The sequence below is a fragment of the Diaporthe batatas genome (assembly GCF_019321695.1).
Source record: "Diaporthe batatas strain CRI 302-4 chromosome Unknown Contig00008, whole genome shotgun sequence".
Classification (NCBI taxonomy): Eukaryota; Fungi; Ascomycota; class Sordariomycetes; order Diaporthales; family Diaporthaceae; genus Diaporthe; species Diaporthe batatas.
In genome coordinates, this window is record NW_025408555.1 from 1,704,155 (window position 1) to 1,719,399 (window position 15,245).

Below are 15,245 nucleotides of genomic sequence, written 5' to 3' on the forward strand. Positions count from 1 at the left end.
CAACATTACATCATGCTAGTCTGGATAGGAATTACAATGACCAGTCGACATTGCAGGCCCTACAGATGTTGTCAAAGAATCGATGATCACAACCCCTACTAAATATCTTCTGACTGGACAAGGTCAAATGGGGTGCCTTGGTATGGCTGCAGCCATGCTTGTCAGTCGGAAAAAGGGTGCACCGCCCGTTCGAGCGGGCGGGAATATCCGAACCATTCTTTTTCTGCCAATTGGCTACCTAGGTAGTCAAACAAACCAGACGTGCCTGTAGTATGAACCACTAATGATAAGTATAAGAGCCCAGTCAAGCCAGTGTACTAGCTGGGCGAAAGGCAGCTACTAGGATACCTACCTAGGTACCTAGGCAGGCCTCGCGAAAGGAATGCAGACGTGATCAGCCATTTATCCGAACCATCCACTCAAAAGACACCTTGGCAGTACTAGTTGGCAGTGTGGAGTAAACACCGACAGATGCAGGGCGCTTAGTGATATCGAGCTGGCAGTCCCGAGCTGGTGGGTTGGCAGGCGGGATTTGAGCAGGGATGCACAACCTTACCTGCCTCGTGCTGGGCGACGTCTTCACCACCCTATGTAACGAGTTACCTAGGTACGGAGTAGACTAACTAAGACTTAACCAGACTGTTTCACGATGGCCCCTCCGACTATCAGGAATTGCGTCAGTGGCACAGGGAGTGGTTGTCGCCAGCGCTGGGTTTCCATAATTTCTCCAACGTTGAAGCTTTCTTAGGGCCTACTTCGTGACGCGACACGACAGCTCCCAGTGGCGGTGGCTTGCTTGATGGGATTAAACGAGCCAGCCACACCGGACTGGCGGGTACGGTAGGACGTACTATAAACAGCCCTTGTCCTGGTCGATTCGTAAATTAGCTTGGACTGTGGATTCGGTAGTGTAAAGCTTTTCCCAACCTGTCTTCACGCTCTTCACAGTAGAATTAGTACCTGAGCAAGGGCCCATGGAAGGATGGTGGTCTGGGAGGAGGTATGGGCCGGAAAGGTCTTTTGCCGAATCTCGGCCCTGTTAAGAGGCTTGGTAAACACGATTTGGTCTAGCGGTGTGGTCGCACGCAGCTAAGAATTCACGCATGCGCGAGATTCAGGCACCAACGGCTGCATGTTCACGAGAGCCATGGAGAGGGGCCTCTTGACGTGGTCTTGGGGAACAGCTGAGCGTGGCGGGTAAAACCAAATGGCGGAAGAGTAGACGTCCGGGCCTTCTGGTACCTAGGTATGTGTGCCGTTGGGTCAAAAGGCACCGCTCCCCTGGTCTGTTTCCGGTCGTGGTGCGTCACTGGTAGCTGCGCAGACCTTTTCAGAGGAACGAAAAATACACACACTCGTTGAATATTCTCTGACACCACTGATTGAAGACTGATATTGGATACTCTGTGGTTTGAAAGCACTCCCATCTATCAGGAGCAGCACGGAGATCATCGGCCCAATCAACCTACACATCTGGTTGTTTGCAGCAGAAATGTCTCAGTTGCGGTCCATCCCAGAACTCCTTGTCCGCCATGCAGCAGAACGCGGCCAGAAGGTTGCTTATTCATCGCCGTCACGGGAAATCGTAAGTTCTGGCGCGTGCATTTTCCCAACCCCCGCTGCTTTTCCTTTGTCCGGTTGAAGGGGCTGGAACCCTTGATACGGGCATAAGTGTAGCCGTTGCGCCAAGTTGCTAATGGCCACAGACGTATCGGGAACTCGAAGAACGAACTAGACGCATAGCAGTGCACCTAGCGTGGGCTGGAGTAGGTCGAGGGGACTTTGTGGCCGTCTTCCTGGGCAGATGCCTCGAGGCACTTGAGAGCATCCTGGCAATCACGCGAGCAGGTGCAGTGGGAGTCCCCCTGGATTCTCGCTCGACATCCTCTGAACTGTCCAATGCGCTGCAACATTGCGGCGCGCGTGCCATATTTACCGACAGCCACCACTTAAGCCAGGTTCGACTTGCAACCGAAGGGCAAAAGCAGACAATCATTGTTGTGTCTTCATCAGTCGATTGTACTGCCAATGGCGAGTCAAAAGTCGCCCAATACGAAAGCTGGGCAGAGGATGAAGACTGCACAACCTCAGAATCCAAAATTGACGAGGACACTGGAGCTGATCCGGCTTTCTTGCATTATACCTCTGGGACGACAAGTTCACCAAAAGGTGTATTATCAAGCCAGCACAGCTGGCTATTGTCTGCCCAAGGTTTCGTACAGAGGTTTGGCTTCACAGAGGAAGACCAATTCTTTATTCCTGTTCCACTCTTCCATGCTATCAGTCATTCGTTTTGTATATTCGCGACATTGACTGTGGGAGCAAGCGCCCACATCCCCGACCCTAACAAGACCTTCTTTGATAGTCTTGCCACAGGGCAGGCGCAGACGGCCACGATCATTGTTGGCCCACCTGCATCCTACCACGAGATCGTGGCTACAGCATCGACGTCGGTAACTCCGCTGGCTTTACCCCGATTGAGGGCATGTATGTTCGGTGGAGCCCCGGCAACAGCAGCCCTTAGTGCTCAGGTCCAGCAAGTATTCGGCGTCCCACTCACAGCCAACTATGGATGCACCGAAACATGTGGAGGAGTATGTACCGGCAGACCAGGCGACCTTTTTCGTGAAGGTGGGCTCCCAGAGCTCATTCCAGGCGTGGAGCTAAAGTTGGTGGACCCTGACGGGAATGAAGTTAAGGTGGGCGAGCAAGGCGAAATCTGGATTCGAAGTCCTGCCCTTATGATTGGATACTACAAGGAAGCCAAAAGTCCGTTCACTTCGGATGGCTGGTTCCCTACTGGTGATCTTGCACGCGAATCGACATATGGAAACAATTTGACTCTTATTGGACGACGGAAAGAAGTGATCATCAGGGGCGGTGAGAACATCCAACCTGATGAGGTAGAAAAAGTTCTCCTTCAATGTCCTGGTGTCACAGATGTTGTCGTGGCTGGAGTTCCACATCGTCTTTTGGGTGAGACACCTGTCGCCTTCGTTGTCTGCGAGGCAAAAAGCACCACCCCCGGAAGGGATGCTGTCGATCTTGACCCGTCAACTTTGCTGGCCGTATGCAGACGGTCCCTACCCGAATACAAGATACCGACATGTGAGGAATATTCTTTTCACCTTTTTACACTTCCCAATGCTCCTCCTGGATGAAACACTAAACTTTCAATCAACAGCATTCTACCAAATTGATGCTGTGCCAAGAACCCTGCTAGGGAAACCAAAACGGTCAACTGTGGCCTCCTGCACAAGCAGGCCACTGACAGCTGTGTCCAAGCTGCGGTCGAAGGACTCGATCCAGGCTATGGTTTTAAATGAGACCATCAGAGCATGTGATCAAGACGCAGATGCAGATGGCCAGGACGCAGCATGGCTCCATCGGTACTCCGACCGACCATTTATAACAATTGGTCTCACCTCGCTTGCTGGTATCGTCCTTCGAGATCGTCTCTCCAGCCTCACAGGATTAGATCTCCCCACAACCCTCGTGTTTGACCATCCCACTCCCGAAGCAGTCAGCGAACATCTCTACAGACGCCTACTTGACTTAAAAGTACCATCTTCCCTACCGATACCAATGCCGGAATTACCAGCTGAGGATGGCGGGGTCGAACCAATTGCCATTGTCTCTATGGCATGTCGGTATCCGGGAGGTATTTCATCGCCAGAGGATCTTTGGCAGATTGTATCTGATGGAGTCGATGTGACCTCTGAGTTCCCAACTGATGTGAGTGGAACCTTGAGGTTCTTTACCCCCCCCCCGCCCACACACACAAACAAGCATTCTGTTGAACGACCTCCCGTGGGATAAGTTTCGTAAGCCACGCGGGCTAAGAAATTGCCTTCTGGCCTTATTTTGCCAGTTGGATTTGTTATTTTGTGAGAAAGTTGGAATAAGAAGACATCAATACGTGGCTTCCTCACGGGCGACGAATTCCTAAAAAACCGATAGAAACTGTGCACTGACAATTATTGCAGCGTGGTTGGAATGTCGAGACATTGTACAACCCAGACCCAGACCATCCCGGCACCTCAACAACAAGCCGTGGGGCGTTCCTCGAGAACATGGCCGACTTTGACGCCGGGCTCTTCGGCATGTCTCCACGCGAGGCTCTTGCTACGGATCCGCAGCAGAGACTGTTACTAGAGACAACGTGGGAGTTGGCAGAGCGAGGTGGCATGGCTCCTTCGTCGCTGCGCGGAACTCAGACTGGTGTCTTTGTAGGCATCATGTATGGTGATTATGCAGATAATGGAAAAGACACTCCGGGTAATTGACGCATTCTAGCCAAGCAGTTTGGGAAAATTGGACTGACTGGAACGTGTTACAGAGCTGGAAGCATACCTTGGAATTGGCTCATCAGGGAGTGTAGTCAGCGGGCGCGTGTCGTACTGTTTCGTAAGTTATTTAACATGATGACACGAAGACAGCTGATGATTGACAATGATAGGGCTTACATGGACCGTCACTATGTATTCACACCGGATGCTCGTCCTCGCTGGTCGCCATTCACCTGGCGGCCGCGTCCCTTCGAAGCGGAGAGTCTTCTCTCGCCATCGCCGGAGGAGTAACAACCATGGCGACACCGCAGTCGTTTGTATGCTTCAGCAAGCGGCGGGGTCTGTCTGAAGACGGCCGCTGCCGAGCGTACTCGAGCGACGCAAGCGGGACGGGCTGGTCCGAGGGCGTCGGCCTTGTGCTCCTCGAGCGGTTGCAGGATGCAAGACGAAACGGGCACCAGGTCCTCGCCGTAATCCGAGGATCCGCAGTCAACTCAGATGGTGCTTCGAACGGACTCACGGCCCCGAGCGGGACTGCACAGGAGCAGGTCATCCAGGCAGCACTGGCGCAGGCCGGTCTGTCGCCGGCGGATGTGGACGTGGTTGAGGGACACGGCACTGCGACAGCACTGGGTGATCCTGTGGAAGTGCAGGCCTTGATTTCGGCATATGGGAACGGCGGTGGTGACGCAAAGCGCCCAGTTTCGAGACCGTTGCTACTTGGTTCGGTCAAGTCAAAGTAAGTCCAGAAGACGGCAGTTGCCAGCCGCCACTCTCCACAAATAAAAGGTTGCTGATCTGAAATCCTCAGCATCGGCCATACCCAAGCTGCAGCTGGAGTGGCAGGAGTCATCAAGATGGTCAAGGCGATTCAACACGGCATAGCACCAGCTTCATTGCACATCAACGAGCCCTCGAGGTATGTAAAATGGGAGGGTAGTGGTGTGGAAGTTCTCAGCAAGACAAAGCCATGGCCCACATCTTTTGAACCAAGTTCGACAGCTAGAAAGCGCCGTGCCGCGATATCATCATTCGGTATAGGCGGTACAAACTCGCACGTTGTCCTAGAACAGCCACCCGAAGAAGGGAACCAAAGACAAGCGGGCTTATTTGGTAATTCGACACCTCCAATTACACCAACAACACCGAAAACTTTCGACAAGACAGGCATGACCTTCCCATGGATTCTCTCTGGCGCAGACGAGGCGGCTTTGCGTGCACAAGCTCGGAGTTTGCTAGAAACCAAGGCCATTTTCCTCCAGGACCCTGCTGATATCGCCTTGTCGCTTGCAACTACAAGATCTGCTCTTCGGCACAGAGCGTCTGTCACTCCCACCGGGGGAAGTTATCAAGCCGCGCTTGAGGAATTAGCTGGAAATCAACGAAACTCGGAAGATGGCGCGGTTCCTGCACATGCGCAGGCTAGTGCTACGAAACCCCGGGTGGCATTCATGTTTTCGGGACAGGGTGCAAGGCTTCCCAGCAGTGATGTACTGGAGAAGCTCTGCGCGGCGTTCCCTGTTTTCTCTGATGCGTTTGTGGAGGCATGCGACGAACTATCTCTACACTTGGAATGCCCACTCAGTTATGTCCTGGGCAACGGCGAGGGACATGAGGCAGATCCCCGGCTAGATCGCACAGACTTCGCCCAGTCTTTGCTCTTCGCTTTCGAGGTGGCCATGTTCCGTCTTCTTGAGTCGGTCAACATCCGCCCGGATTTTGTGACCGGTCACTCTCTGGGTGAGATCGCGGCGGCATATGCGTCTGGAGCTCTGTCGCTTCGGGAAGCCGCTATGATTGTGACCTGCAGGGGCAAACTCATGGCTGATCTGCCTTCCAATGGCATCATGGTGAGCGTCTCTGCCAGCGAGGAAGAGGTCACTGAAGAGATATCACGCCAAAATCATGAGATTGAGAATGGATCGGTCACCATTGCGGCAGTCAACTCGAAGACCTCAATCGTCCTTTCTGGAACAGAAGAAGCTGTCACTATCATAGCAGAGAGGCTTGCTGGCTCAGGACGACGAGTTACACAACTTCGGAACATCAGGCATGCTTTCCACTCACCGATGATGGATCCTATGCTGGCCGACCTCGAAAGGAAATTGGAATTTTCAATCAGCACTGACAATACGAGAAAGTCCACAACTCCCCTCGTGTCAAGCGTGACGGGGAAGCGGGTCGAAGCAGCCCGGCTCAGGTCGACTATGCATTGGAATTGCCATGTATGCCAGCCCGTACGCTTCTCTGATGCTATAGAGGAGCTTCAGAATGACGGTGTCTCACTGTTTGTCGAAATTGGACCCTCTGCAGTTCTGTCTAACCATGTGCCGGGGTCCATCGCGACGCACAGCCAGGTCAACAGGCTACTCGATGCCTTGGGCCAGGTGTGGGTCCGAGGCATACAGGTCGACTGGAAGACTGTGATCAAAAGCACTGGTGCGAATATTATTGATCTGCCAGTCTACCCTTTCCAAAGACAGAGATACTGGCTTGATCTACCTAAGCCAGCAACGCAGAAGGCCGAGTTAATGAATGAACTGGGACACGGGATACTCTTCCACTCAACATCGATACCAGACACAAACAAAATCATCTGCACGGGACGCCTATCAACGGCGAGACAGCCCTGGCTTCGCGATCACGTCGTCGGCGAGCAGATGATTGTCCCTGCTGCGGCACTCACGGAGCTAGCTTTGCGGGCAAGCCGGGAGTGTACTGGAACGGACGAGTCAATGATGCTGGATGAGTTCACATTTATGGCCCCAGTCGCTCTTAACGCTGAACAAGATGACGAGTTGAAGATACAGGTCGTCATCGGGGAAGCACAAGAGCACGGAGCAAGAGCTGTTGACGTCTACTCACGGCCCCGTGATGTCTCGGCACAGCACGAATGGACACGACACGCCACTGGTATCCTCAAACCCGCCTCGCCGCTCGATGATGGAGGTGATACTGTCCAAAAATATTCCGAGTCGGTTGTAGATGAGAGAACACGATCCTACGATGGGAAAATGATTGATGTTACCAAAGCATACGGAATCCTGGCTGGCGCGGGCATAAAGTACGGCCCATCCTTCCAATCCGTGCGTTCTGTCTGGCGCGAGAGCCAGGATGAGCTGGGAGTACACATAGAGCCGTACCCGAGCCAAAGTCGGATGTACGCACTGCACCCAGCCCTACTTGACGCCGCAATTCATGCAACTCTGCTTCCAGAACCAGAGAAAGCAGCCGGCAACATTCGCCTGCCGTTCCTGTTCCGAGGCGTCCAAATTGATGACTGGGCTGGCTCTGGCGCCTTGATCGCACGCATACGCAAGCAGGATGAGAATAGATTCTCACTCCATCTCACAAAGAAGGCGACACGGAAGCTGGTGGCAGTGATATCTGAAGTGGTCACCCGGCCGTGGAGTGCTGCCGAATCAGCCGCGGGAGATCTTTATCGACTCCAGTGGGACAGATTTTCAACGTCCAGAATCAATGGGGAGTCCAACGGGCCTTCCAGTGACCATTATGAGGTGTACCGGGTCCGAAGCGATGCTCGAGATGACGGCGCAGATGAGCATTCCGCGGTCCACAGCAGGGTGCACAGGTCTGTCGCAGAGGTGCTCGGTGTGATACAAAAGTGGCGCGCGGAAAAGGCATACTCTGATGAACGTCTTGTCATTGTCACAGAGAGAGCGTCACTAGAAAATCATCCGGACCTCGTGTCTGCGGCCGTATGGGGATTCGTGCGTTCTGCACAAGCAGAGCTTGGCGGTGGACGCATCGTGCTAATCGACCTGGACGGCTCGGCCGAGTCCGAGAAGGCACTCGCATCCGTGATCGTTTCCAAAGAGGCAACTGTTGCCGTGCGTAAGGGCACACCCATGGCCCCGTCGTTGAAGAAGATGTCTCTGCCGCCGGTTCAGAACGCTTCATTGAAGGCAGCGGTTTGCGCTTCGACACTTGATATCAGCGGGACTGTACTGATCACCGGCGCGACGGGAGGACTTGGCGCCCTGCTCAGTCGACACATTGTTCGTGTCCACGGAGCCAAAAGCCTGCTCTTGGTCAGCCGGTCCGGCACGAAGGCTCAGGGTGCGGCTCAGATGTATGACGACCTAGCTGCCGCAGGCGCCGTGGTACGCATCGAGGGATGTGACTGTGGCGACCGTCAACAACTGGTCACACTGCTGGAGAGCATTAGCAGCCGAGGTCTACCACCTATAAGCGCCATAATTCACTGTGCAGGTATCGTGGATGACGCTATGCTCAGCTCCCAAGATCCAGGACGGGTATCCCGTGTCCTCTATCCCAAGGTCGACGCCGCCTGGCACTTGCACGACCTTGCACCGTCCACGGTACGGTCTTTCGTACTATTCTCGTCATTTGTTGGTATACTCGGCAATGAGGGTCAGGTCGCCTACTCAGCAGGGAACGCGTTCCTGGATGGACTGGCCCGCTACCGAAATTCTCGTGGACTGCCTGCCATGTCGTTGGCGTGGGGCCCCTGGCTCAACGAGGTGGGAATGGCGTCCGACACTAAGTTGAAAGCTCACAGTGCTCGTCTTGAAAATGCAAAGCCCCTCACAGACCAACAGGGCTTACAGCTATTCGAGAAAGCAATGCAAAGAAGGTTCTCGTCGGAGCCGGTCATGGCGCCACTGCTTATCGAAGGCCCTTTCCCACTGATATCGGATGGTACGGGAGGGCCCAAGGCAACCACATCAGCATTACACAGCAGAAGTAAATGGCGTCAACTACTCTCTCAAACACCCGTGAACCGTCGTGAGAAGAAATTGCTCGAATTAGTCAGAAGCTCGATGGCCACGGTGCTTGGGTACCATGATCAGGATCTCCCGGATCGGCCGCTCGCAGATCTGGGCTTCGACTCCTCAAGCTCTGTGCTACTCAGCAACGAGTTGAGGAAGCTAACTGGGGTGACGGACCTGCCTGTCACACTGGCCCTCGATTATGAGACTACTCAATCGCTTGCGCAATACTTGCTTGGCCGGTTGGACCTTGAGCGGATCGACGATGAAACGGAGGCGACGGCTCATGCGCCACACAGCACAGCTGAGAATATCGAGGACCCACTATATGCGCCAGAGACTGACAACAAACCCAGCTTGGGAATATTTGAACCGTTGAATGGCGAGCCGGAATGTGACCGGGAAGGTGTCGATGTCGAGGCGTTCGGAGGGCTGGCTGCTCTTTACAAGCGGCTTTGTCACCTCCAGCAGTACAGCGCAGCAGCGGAACTGCTGGGTATCTCCTCACTCGCCCTGCCAAGATTCAGGATAGGGTCAGATTTGTCGAAATACGCGGTCCCCCCTCAACTCCTTGCGGCTGGTCCCTTTGATTCTGCAAACCCGACCGTGCCACTTGTATTACTACCATCATTCCTCCCGCCTGTCATCAACGATGGGTTCAGGGGGAGTGCCTACAGTACACTGGCAGCTGCAATGAAGGGCCAGATGGAGATATTTGAGCTCCCGCACCCAGAAGTGATGGCTGTTCCCGAGGACCTTGAGACACTTGCTGCCATACATGTCGGCACGATCAAAGAGCATTTTACGGGCCCTGTAGTGCTTGCTGGATTTTCTGCTGGTGGTTTAGTCGCTCACGCCGTGGCCTCTAGGCTATTAGAAGAGACTAAAAATCAGGATAGACAAGAGGCCAGGTTGGCGGGTTTAGTGCTCATCGACACGTATATCAATATGAGAGCGAGCAAGCAACCAGAGTGGGTGGACGCGCTGCCTGCTGAGGCTCTTACTGTCCGCAACGGGGGTCTCCTGCGCATGATTTCAGATCCTGATCTGGCGCTTGGAAAGGTAGGGGGTTATTTCAGGACATTGCAGAACTTTGAGCTGCAACCACTCCCCGAGGCACTGCCGACCCTGTTTCTGCGGGCACAGTTCCCTACGGCAAACATGCCAAGCGGCGAAGATGATTGGCGACCGTTATGGCCTCAAGTCAAAGATACCTTTGATGTTCCAGGGAGTCACCTAGAACTTCTCGAAAAGCCATGCGTGACAGCCTCTGCCGGCGGGATTCGGCGGTGGATGACACAAGTTGGAAGCCAGATCTAGTGAGACTCAAACATGGAGTGGACGATCGACATAGTCACTCGATATTTGTCAGACTGAATTATGATTCGATAGCGTTTAGACTCGGCTTGACAATGCACTGATTCAATGGGGGTTCGATCTCAACTCTCAGCGAGCCCGCTCTGAATCCGTGGTGATACTGACTTCCAAAATGTTGAATATGTACATCTCCTTCACAGCACCCAGCTGATTCATCACTCAACGCCAAGTAAGACGTACTCTTGTGATACGAGAGTCAATTTTGGGTTTAACGATTGTTACATGCCTCAACCTTGAGCTCCGACGAGAACATGGTTGAACAACCATCCCGAATCTTTCCAAGTTTATCGAAGTACCGCTGAGATACTTGACTTTGCAGCTCGGAATGGAAGCCCTGATAGACTTGTTGTACTCTAAATACATACAGGTCTATTTGAAAAACTCCGCACAAGCAGTGCAGCTCCACGTCTTGCAAAATCCGTTCGCTTCCTTCCCCATGGTTCTGCTGCTTTCTCAGCCCATAGTCATGAGATATCAGCCGTGAAATACCCCGTACCATCCATAATTGCGAATGAGCCCTCCACACCATGGCCTTGCTTGAAGGTGCCGCCACTCAAACTTCCACGAACTCCCACAGAGTAGTTCCATGTCGTCGTCTGACCAAGGTACTCTCGTCCCCTTGCACGGATAGCACCATCAAGGTGTGCCAATAATACGGCGTCAGAAGCTCGTAGCCTCCATCAGGATGTTCTCTTGGTGTCCAGAGCTCCCAGTCGCTGACGTCAAGCGCTGTTGTGCGGATTCCACTGCGCCCGTCGTGCCCGAGATAAGCTCCTGTCATGACATTCTGGAACCCAAAGTAACCATTGTGCCAGACACACTGCCAGTGAGAGCGATAGAGGCCAGGAAATATGAGGTTGCGGAGTTTCACATCGTCTTCCATGACCGTGATGGCTTTGCCGCTTTGCTTTTCAATGATATGGTAAGTGCTTCCTGGTCGGGGGATTGTTCCGTGCTCACTCCAAGGGCACTTGGGGCACTTGGGGCACTTGGGGCATTCGGGGCATTCAGCACACTTCGGGCAATCACGAGGTTGTGGGCATTCGAGCAATTTCGGGCATTCTGGGGTTTGAGGGCATTTCGAATACTCCGAGCACTCGGATGGAGTCTGAGGTGTGGCCATTCCACAAGTGTTGCTCGAAGCGCTGGTCGTGGTGTCGAACGTGGGATCTTGGTGTTTGCTGTCGGAAGCCATGTTGAGGTTGAGCTAGCATAGGACATACGTTAATCAGCAATTAATTATCTGAACGGAAGAAGAAATTACTGATATTGAGGAAGGGATGAGCCAATATACCAGAACTGATGCAATGAATGCAGTGATTAACGACGCAGTAAGGGCCACCTTGAATGAATAGAGTGAGAGCATGTTTGGAATGTCGATGTTGATTTGTGTAGATTGCGGACCCATTACTGGGCCAGTGAGGGTTTCAAGGGAACTGCGATAGGTAACGAGCTTGTGGTTTTAATCTCCCAGCTGACTTTGTTGTGGTAGGCCTCGTACATAAAGAAATTGTGACCGCCCTTTGGCGGCGTTTCAGCTAACGCGTGAGGCCGACCACGAGAAAGCTGTCTCAGTTTGCTCCTTTGACACTTTCGCCACGTCGCCACCTGACACAAACTTGACATTAGCCTTGTTCTCAAAGCTGCGATACCTAGGCACCAGTTTCGTTGTACACAACCTGAGAATTATACGCCGTCGTGCATAAGGAATATGCGTTGCAACTTGAAGTCCCTCTTGTGATATAGCTGTCTCGATACATGATCCGTCAGGGTCTTGTCAGAGGCGTGCATGCACACGAATGCGGGGATGGCCGACACTCCAGTCGTGACAGAGAGTGGTAGACGTGCATGCGTTATTATCAGTGACGACTATCACATTTTAGTTCAAAGATACCTTGAGCAGGAGAGTGTCATAAAGCTCAATATGTGCGATATCCATTAGAAGATAATTACACAGAGCGAGGGTAGCTGGGAATATCGACGACACCATCGGCTACGTAATTGTAGCAAGACCCAGAGCAACCCATATTACCACCGTTCGTAATCAGTAGCTTCTGTTTCCCGGCCGCCGCACTGCCTTGGGGTGTATTGATGATACGCAGTTCTCTCGAGTAGGCTGACCACTGCCCGACATCAAGCGGCTTCCACCCATTCACATCAAGAGCGTCAGTGTTGACGAAGATTTCCTCGCGGGAGTTCCCGTTGGCGATAAACACTCCTTCGGCCTCGTTTCCAGGTTCCGGGGTCCATATGACATAGGGACTGCCTGAGGGGTTCAAGCTACTATCTGCCATAAGTGGGTAGTCGGCCGCAGCACCAAACTGAAGGGGATCCTGGGAGACCTTGTGGCGCACAGGGCAGCCACCGGGAAGGCCACAATTCTCGAAGGTCATGACATATTTCTTGGAAACTGGGCTGTAGGCGACCGTCGCCATGCCGGGCCGCTGTTGGAAGTCGTCTTTGACAACATCGTCGACTTCGGCACTCCAGTCGCGAAGATTGCTTGTCGTTACGTGGGAGAGCTTCTGGTTGTACTTGGGGTCTACCTGAGAAGAGTAGTAGCAGATGAGCTGACCCTCATGCATCAACAGGAATGGTTCCCATACGGCCTTGTCGCCTGTGCTCGTGGTTTCGGGTCCCGGGCCGTAGACTATGTGGCTGACGAACTCCCAGTCTTTGCCGCTGTTGGTGCTGGCGTAAAGATCGATGTACGCTTGGGACAGGTTTCGAGGCGTCGAGACTCCGGCCAGGAGTATCGTCCCCTTGGAGTAACCTCCAAAGTCTTGGGGGAGGGAATACAGGAAAGGCTGATACCAGTTACCCCAACCATTGACCTGGTCCTCTACCCTTGAGAAGGGCTGGTACGTGGCTCCGCCATCAGTTGACTTGTAGATGGGGAAGTACGTTAAGGTCACGTCGGGATCGTAGTCCTCCCATGACAGGAGGAGTGAGAAGTCCGGGAGCTGGACGGTGCGACCATAGAGGGTGCGCCAACTAGTCGCTTCTTGCTTCGGCATGAACACCGCATTGTCGTTGAAGTTTGTCCATGGCTGCGGAGCCCTGGGCAACACGGAAGCTGTCAGGGCTGTGGCTGCCAAAGCCGCAACACTCAAGCCGTAGGCGAGAAGCATGATGATGAACGAATCGTTAAGGACGACAGGATGGGAATCGCAACGAGCCTGTTGTGAGCTGCAGGTTATCCGTGGGAAAAGAGAGAATGAAAGCTGGAGTTGAGATCTTTTATATCTCACTCCCGCTTTAAGTGTTAATTTTAATCGCACACGATGGCTCCTGGGCGGCGGCCGGGCCTTGACGATCGAAACGGGAGTGAGAGATGATTAGTGTCATGACAATAGTCGAGGTTACCTTGATTCAGTTCGCGAATATTTAAAGACCGACTCAAGCATACGAGCTTCCCACTTCGTCATGCTAAGAAGAAGCGCACGTATCACGTTATTGTGCTCGCAAGAGTAGTTGGCGAGGATAAGCGTTCAGCCGCGGAGGCAGTCAACCATTCCAAGAAGGGAATAAAATGGGGTGTTCTTGGCGCTAATGCGGGTTTGGGACCAATGGCATGAGTGCTATTCCGATCCTTGTATTTGCGGGGGAGGCGGTTTATGTTTACGCGTTTTGGCAGCGGAGCAAACGTGACGTGACAACGCTCTCGTAAAATTTATTGGACCCGCTCGCAAGCAATGGCACTCGACTTACACGCCCATCTTCCGGCCTATGTGAACTTGAGCTCGTCTATTTATTTCGGACACCGGTGAGGAGGGGCGGTTTTCGAGCCAATGAGGCGAGGTCAATTCCGACCCCGCCCAGAAATCACTTGCCCATAGTCACATGCCCGGGCGTGCAAAGCTAAAGATGCTTTACCCTAACGACCTAACATTCATTAATAACCACCGCTGGCAATTGCAGAGTAGTAGTGGGCGCACTAGCTCCGGGCGGCATGATAGGTTGTTTAAATAAAGGTTTCAATTATATTATTTAAAAATATAATATAATTAATAAAATTATAATAATAAATTATAATTTTAAAATAATTTTTTATATTAAAGATTATTAGTTCTTATATAAATATTATTCTAATTTTTATTTTTATTTATATTTTAATTCATTTAATAATAATATTAAATATATTAATATATTTAATAAAATAAACTAAGTATAATTTAATTATATAACTAGAAACTTTATAAATTAAATTAATATTATATTTTAAGTTAATATTTTAATTTTAAAGCTTAATTATATTATATAAATATATAATTAAGAGTATTAATATTAAATTATTAATAATTTTAAAACCTTAACTTTATATATTATATTTTAATTATAATATTCGTCTTACTTAAAAATATAATTAAGAGTAATAAGTATATTATTACACTAAAGAAGCCCGGTGTAATTAAACACAAGGTATGTAAAATAATCTAGGAGCTGGCATCCTCCCTATAAAGATTGTAAACCAGTGTTGTTTAAGGCTTCTCATGGCAAGCGGCAGAGTGCCTGCGCGGGAACAGACGGTCAGTACCTGCAAATAGTGGGGCATAGTCGACATTCTTCACATCATGTGTGCTAGGACACTTATGGGTGGTTTGCTGACACGAGTGGCGCGTCGTGACATCCATTACATACTCTTGACCTGCTCCAGTTCCACCATCCATATGCTTACCTGTGTACAGGTCCTTAAGATGGAGGATAGACGATGTTCATTGCACTTTCTAACCGGCCGAGGTGACTCATGTATTGATTATGTACTGCGTTACTTCTCAGGGTGATATGGTCACATACATTAATTATGTTGCTATAACAATATAGA

At 51.7% G+C, this 15,245-nt stretch overlaps 3 protein-coding genes across 3 annotated transcripts; 1 reads left to right on the forward strand and 2 right to left on the reverse strand.

Annotated features, from left to right (window-relative positions):
- Window positions 1-1,492: 1,492 nt before the first annotated feature.
- KVR01_007281 (uncharacterized protein) lies at window positions 1,493-10,363 on the forward strand (the record flags this gene model as incomplete). Its single annotated transcript, XM_044781951.1, has 7 exons — window positions 1,493-1,585; window positions 1,707-3,108; window positions 3,185-3,735; window positions 3,987-4,278; window positions 4,340-4,407; window positions 4,460-5,028; window positions 5,101-10,363. 7 exons carry the CDS (start codon window positions 1,493-1,495, stop codon window positions 10,361-10,363), a joined length of 8,238 nt encoding a protein of 2,745 aa, XP_044643534.1.
- Window positions 10,364-10,973: 610 nt separating this feature from the next.
- On the reverse strand, window positions 10,974-11,615 carry KVR01_007518 (uncharacterized protein; the record flags this gene model as incomplete). Its single annotated transcript, XM_044789417.1, has 1 exon — window positions 10,974-11,615. The coding sequence occupies one exon, from the start codon at window positions 11,613-11,615 to the stop codon at window positions 10,974-10,976; it is 642 nt and encodes a 213-aa protein (XP_044643771.1).
- Window positions 11,616-12,369: 754 nt separating this feature from the next.
- KVR01_007654 (uncharacterized protein) lies at window positions 12,370-13,551 on the reverse strand (the record flags this gene model as incomplete). The annotated part of the gene is made up of 2 exons (XM_044782014.1): window positions 12,370-12,962; window positions 12,996-13,551. 2 exons carry the CDS (start codon window positions 13,549-13,551, stop codon window positions 12,370-12,372), a joined length of 1,149 nt encoding a protein of 382 aa, XP_044643907.1.
- Between the last annotated feature and the right edge of the window lie 1,694 nt (window positions 13,552-15,245).